Source organism: Phalangium opilio, unplaced genomic scaffold (genome assembly GCF_054372755.1).
Source record: "Phalangium opilio isolate 3A_F unplaced genomic scaffold, DU_Popi_V2 ptg000017l_1, whole genome shotgun sequence".
NCBI classification, from domain to species: Eukaryota; Metazoa; Arthropoda; class Arachnida; order Opiliones; family Phalangiidae; genus Phalangium; species Phalangium opilio.
Window position 1 is genome coordinate 7767083 of NW_028324151.1, and position 5684 is coordinate 7772766.

General features: G+C 40.5%; 2 protein-coding genes across 2 annotated transcripts; both read right to left on the bottom strand.

Annotated features, from left to right (window-relative positions):
- Window positions 1–748: 748 nt before the first annotated feature.
- On the bottom strand, window positions 749–4610 carry LOC149702889 (DC-STAMP domain-containing protein 2-like). Its single transcript, XM_089866826.1, has 10 exons — window positions 4478–4610; window positions 4319–4420; window positions 3518–3715; window positions 3391–3456; window positions 3106–3316; window positions 2721–3043; window positions 2465–2632; window positions 1274–2238; window positions 1096–1195; window positions 749–1001 (listed from the first exon to the last, which is right to left on the bottom strand). Exons 1-8 carry the CDS (start codon window positions 4608–4610, stop codon window positions 1985–1987), a joined length of 1455 nt encoding a protein of 484 aa, XP_089722952.1. The 3' UTR covers window positions 749–1001; window positions 1096–1195; window positions 1274–1984.
- An 84-nt stretch (window positions 4611–4694) lies between these two features.
- On the bottom strand, window positions 4695–5338 carry LOC149702890 (uncharacterized). Its single transcript, XM_089866831.1, has 2 exons — window positions 5046–5338; window positions 4695–4944 (listed from the first exon to the last, which is right to left on the bottom strand). Exons 1-2 carry the CDS (start codon window positions 5336–5338, stop codon window positions 4695–4697), a joined length of 543 nt encoding a protein of 180 aa, XP_089722957.1.
- Between the last annotated feature and the right edge of the window lie 346 nt (window positions 5339–5684).

Sequence of the window (5684 nt, forward strand, 5' to 3'; positions counted from 1 at the left end):
GAATGACAAAACAAAAATTCAATTATTATAATACCTAATAAAAAAGAAATGTAATAAAACATTTGAAACTATTAAAATAATAAATTGTTGCAAGCTGTTATCAAAAAAAAAAATAATAAAAAGTTTCCATCTTTTTTATCTAAGCTTATCTATAAAGGGATAAATAAATTTTTTTTTCTTTTAAGTTTGTAACTAAGCAAAAATTGTGCTTTGACAAAAGCTGGGTTGCTCTAAGCAGAAGGGGAAAAAAGGGAGGGAAGGAATTTTTATCTCTCTCTCGATTCTAGCCAACGCGCACGCGCGAGTGGCGTCGTTTACTACTACACTTCCAGTTCAAAGCGGTTTTTAAATTTGACGCATGCGCGCGGACACCGCGGCGTTGACTGAGCCAGCGCCTGAGAGAGACGAGTTCAGCCACGAAACCAACCAACCCGCCTATTCACATTATTATTCCCTCTCACTCAAGTCTCACCTCCCTGATTTGATGCCTTAGATTGTAAATCAGGGAACTTACAGGAATACCTAAAGAATAGTTTTGCTACTAACAAATGAAATCACAGTTGACGCCAGAATTATGAGGCGTGTCGAAGTTCTCAAGAGTCAAGACTGGCCCACAAAACCCGCGTAGAAAATAATTAACCTGGGATATATTGGGGCACAATTATTCCTAATATCTATATCAATTTCTGTCTAAAATTGAGAGACCGTGAATGACACAAGGAGACACAAAAATCAGAATTTTTCACTATTTTACGAGAGTTATAACATTTTTATTCAACTTCAAAATGGAACAGATTTAATTCTCCCTTTGAAATAAACTGAGGTTATTTCGTAAGAAATCCTAAGTTTCGGTTGCTGACGCGGAATCTGCTGATATTTGCTCAACAGAATGTGCGTCATTGACATTGATAGCGTTTTTTATCTTGTCGTCTAGAAACCGCGCGTGTTTTTTTCCTTGTTCAATAGCGGCCTTGATTACCAATTCATCTTCGCTGGAATCCCTGCACCAATGATAAAACCAAAAACCCACCCCGAATCCCCTCTCAAATACCTCTCAATAACCTTGACCTAGATTGTAATAAATTAAGTCCTTACACGACTTCGCTAATATCCGAGTAATCCCCGTATTCCAAAGGACTCATGCATGCCGTGCATTGATTATTTAAGCCGTCAAAACACGATCGACAGTAAATGGCTTAAAAGATATGTTAAATCAATTGAGGCGGGATAAAAACCCGCCAAAACTGGATGGCGCCGCCATATTTGAAATTACCGTGGCAACGTGGCAGGGTGCAACGAACCGAATCGTCGCTACCGTCAATTTCAACTGTTATTCCGCAGGCTAAACAAAACGTTTTACGATAGCCAAACCACGCGAATATAGGTTTTAGAAACGTTAATCTAAATTAGGTATGAATTAATTAAAGAGAGGCTAAGGCGAACACAGTCAACAATATTGAACTTTTGGGACTTGGTTAGAACAAAGACACTTGTAACACTAAAATAAGGCGAAAAAGGGGTAATTTATTCCCGATGGAACTAAGAGGGACAATGGACAAGCACGGTAGTAAATATCCGCCGTCTATCTCGCTTTTTTAGCGCCTATGCTGCAAGCTTTTTGTATCATGAGCGGACGCAGGGACACCGATGTATCACATGACGTTTATGAACCTCCTTATAAGGTTGCCTAGCTACCCCCTTGTTCACCGCCGAAATGTCTATAGACCATTTCGATGAAACTAAGAGGGAAAGACAGGAGGGTAAAATTTTGCCTTCCATCTCGCTTTTTAGCGCTGTAGTCTTTTTTATCGTGAGAGTGCGCAGAGACGGCAATGTATGAACTCCCTTGTATGCCCCGATACTGAGTGTTGCCTACCCCCCTTTGTACATCGAAAAGATATATTGTCGACTAGAGTAAGATGGGTGCATAAAGAGATACAAGTGTCCTTGATTTTTAAAGGTCAATAAAGATCGAAGCCATGTCTTACTTTCGAAGGAAGAAATCTAGTAAGGTTTGATCACCAGTGACGTGAGTTTCTTCCCAATCCTTATATTTTAGCTTAACCAAGCGTCTAAGTCGCGTCAAATAGTTTCCTTTAGTACTTAAAATGTGACGATAAAGCCATTCGGCTCTTTGCTTTTTTCGTTCCGGATAGTACAAACCACATATCGCGTGTCGTAACCTCAAACCGTATACCTCGGTCACGGATAACAAGAGGCAAACCAATAACATCACGCCTAAATAAGTCTCTCATTATCTCATAAGTTAATATTGTCACTTTAAATAAAAAGAACTGTAAAGACCGGGGCGGCAGGGTTGCAACAAATTTTGAAATTCGTCATTGCAAGTACCACCTCAAACCGGTTTTAACCTCTCCCCTCGCATACCACGTGCAGCCTGTGACGTATTTCAAATATTTAACCCCGCCCCGCAACTACTTCGCAGCCCTTTCAAGTTACTTACCTATCACTTCGTAAGTGTCATAATCAGGAGGATTGGCATTGGGGAGGCAATTTCTAGTGTCCACTTCCGGGACGTATTTCAAAATGGGGTTGAAGACGTTAACCATATCCTGATACATGTCCGACAAGTAACTGGTGCCTTGAACTTTCAACTCGACGTTAAAGGGAACTGGGTATACGTTTAAAGACGCCCTAATCTTATTGGACTAGCATAACCTTTGACCTACCTAAATAAGGTCTCGTTGCCAAAAACTTACGCGGTACTTTAAAATTGACGCGTCCGTGATAATTAATGACGTCAATCAACCAGTATAGGATATGGTCCATGAAGAGATACGTTCCAATTTGCAGGCTACCCATGACGAAGATGGTGAAGGAAAACATGGCGCGTATTCTTTCGCCTTTAGTCAGTTTTAGCGACCAAGGCTTAATGTATTTCCGTTTTTCCATAAAGGTCAAAGGAAAGATTGATTCCTCGCCTCGTTTGACGCGTTCACTGTCCATGTCCTCTATATCCCACGTCAAGTAAACGTTGTCGTAGCGGTCACGGTGAAGATATTTGTACCGGTACAACAAAGACCTTTAGGATTAACGAAAATGTCCTTGAACTTTGACCTTACGAACGCACCGTCGCGCTTATACCTAAAGACTAATAAGGCGAGACCCACGAAAGCGAGAAAACTGATGTATTTAAATATGATTAAGACGCTGTACTTTTCCTCGAGTTCTTTCATGACTGCGTCTTTAATGTCACTGGCGGTTTGACTTTCGTGGGTTCGGTAATCGTAGAAGTTGTATGTCGTTATGTTGACGTAAAATTCGTCGTATATCTTGTTACAATAGTCGTCAATCTCTGAAGGTTCGAATAAGCGTACCATCGTTAATTTTTTTAATTGAGCATTCCTGGATCGATTCGAATAGGCCTACTTTTTTCCAAAGGGTCGATGACTGCGTCTTTGAACTCTTGCAGCTTCTGGCAGGCTAACTTGGCCACTATTATACAGAATATGATTGAAGCATTGATAAAGCTAATAGTATCTAATATTATATTTACGGCCAAGTAGAGGACAAACGATAGCGGCAAATCCTCTAACCAGGAGACACAAGAAACCGAAGATAAACATGATTTCGTAACATTTCATCTCCTTTTCTCGAAGCATGTTGTAGCAATATTCCTCAGGCGCAGACATCAATTTAGGACATACGCGCATGATCTTGGCGAACCACTTATAAACTCTCTTGACACCCTCCACTTTAAACAAATTAATTATAATTAGTTTTATCAGGAACTGATAAGTGAATAGGACTAATTGTGCAGCCATTTTCTCATTTGTCTGCTTGAACTTTGAAGGAGGAGCTAGACTAATTGCGCATGACGAACATAACATCGCGAAATGTCACGTAACGTATCAAGCGACGCCTTGAACACTCACACCGTGCGCATGATTACGAATAATACAGCTACAGCCAATTAAATACGTTAAAATTGTGACGCGTGAGGGTAATATCCAAGCCCGGCCCACAAACTTCAACCAGATATTAAAATGGGGCACAATGTTTATTATCTGCTTCTAATTTAAAGAGAATCCAAAGGGGAGTCAAAATTATTTCAAAAACATCACAGGCACCACGTAACGCCAACAATATCCAAAGAATGGGACTGGACATCTAGTCCTTGTTTTCGCGAGATTGCAGCGAAAATTCCCTGAAGTGCTAGTTTTCGAAATAAAACGAACTAACCACGCCTCTACTCAGTCACAGACTTACATGTCTCTGAAGTATTTCAAATAATTTATACCGACCCGCTGCTGTCTTCTTTCGAGTCCCTTTAGAGCAAGTAATAAAGATGGCTTACATATTTCTTTGATTAACTCCGCGAAAGCTCTGAAAGCCTCTTGAACTATCTTTGAAAACTTCACCACAGCGTCCAAAGCTTTCTTGATAGCGTCAATGTGTTCTAGATGTTAAATCAACAATACTAAGTTAAGCCTAAATTCAAGGTTAACAACCATACTTAAAACAGGAGAAAAGGCTTCTTTCAAATCTTCTTTAGTTTTGTTTTTGATGGTTTCCATTTGACACGACACGCTCTTTGAAAGTATGTCCATGTTGTTGGTCATATTTACGAATGGACCAGAAAGAACCATGAAGTACGCATAGGCCAACAGTATCGATCGTCCACGTGCTAAGCAATTCTGCACACTTTAGTTTTGAGGGTAATTGGGTTACGATTAAAAACAATTACTGCTGAAGAGTTCTGGAAACACGAGAAACGCGATGCATCTGAAGTTCTTCGAGAAAGCCAGACCGTATGACGTGACGCAACCAATTATAGCGCAAGTGACTGAAGCCTTGGTCAAGGAAACGTGCATAATCCTTACGAGGAACACGAAAAACATTAGGCCAAAGATGGTACCGAAAACGAAACCCATGATGGCTTTTAGTAGCTTATTTTCCAAAGTGTTGTCGATGAATATTCGCCTATTCACAAGAATTATTAGGCTTAAAGCGGAAGTCTGCTTGGTTGGCGCCCCTTTACTATCTGGGGTAAATTGCTAAGCCTAATTTTAAAACACTCTTACGCAAGTATTCTTCTACCAGTAGTAGTGTATCCTTTAACGTTTTGAGGTTCTTCATAGTTGTGTAGGCAGCACGGTAAAAATGGCGCCAAGATATATCTTTTGAAGCCATTGATTATCCGTCGAACAAGGCCGAAGTTCATAAGCCTTGGCCCATCAGATTTTCCATTGTTTTCCTCTGTATTTAACTCTTGTAATTCTTCTTCATTAACTTTCTGATATTTATTTTTATTCCTGGCGGCTTTGAGAAAAAAACTAAACGGAGGTGGAACCAAAAGTAACAAAACGTTACCCATGTTTGAAGTTTTGAACGCGATCTATTTAGTCCCAAAAATGGCGGGAAGAATCACGTGATGTCCTAAAGCGCGCGCGCAACCATGGATCCATGGATCTGTATAGTTCCAAAAATGGCGGGAAGAATCACGTGATGTCCTAAAGCGCGCGCGCAACCATGGATCCATGGATCTGTATAGTTCCAAAAATGGCGGGAAGAATCACGTGATGTCCTAAAGCGCGCGGCAACCATGAATCTGTATAGTTCCAAAAATGGCGGGAAGAATCACGTAATGTCCTAAAGCGCGCGCGCGCCACTTTCAAAGACGAGAACGCCACGTGCAAAATTCTTACAAAAGTAACCAAATA

What these genes read in the sequence shown, in the direction of transcription:
- LOC149702889 (XM_089866826.1), bottom strand. Translation starts at nt 4,610, where the DNA reads ATGGTTCTTTCTGGTCCATTCGTAAATATGACCAACAACATGGACATA. An exon ending in CGTTTGTCCTCTACTTGGCC is followed by an intron (nt 3,457 to 3,517) that starts GTAAATATAATA and finishes TCTGTATAATAG; the next exon opens with TGGCCAAGTTAGCCTGCCAG. An exon ending in CTCGCCTTATTAGTCTTTAG is followed by an intron (nt 3,044 to 3,105) that starts GTATAAGCGCGA and finishes TTAATCCTAAAG; the next exon opens with GTCTTTGTTGTACCGGTACA.
- LOC149702890 (XM_089866831.1), bottom strand. Translation starts at nt 5,338, where the DNA reads ATGGGTAACGTTTTGTTACTTTTGGTTCCACCTCCGTTTAGTTTTTTT. An exon ending in ACTGGTAGAAGAATACTTGC is followed by an intron (nt 4,945 to 5,045) that starts GTAAGAGTGTTT and finishes TCTTGTGAATAG; the next exon opens with GCGAATATTCATCGACAACA.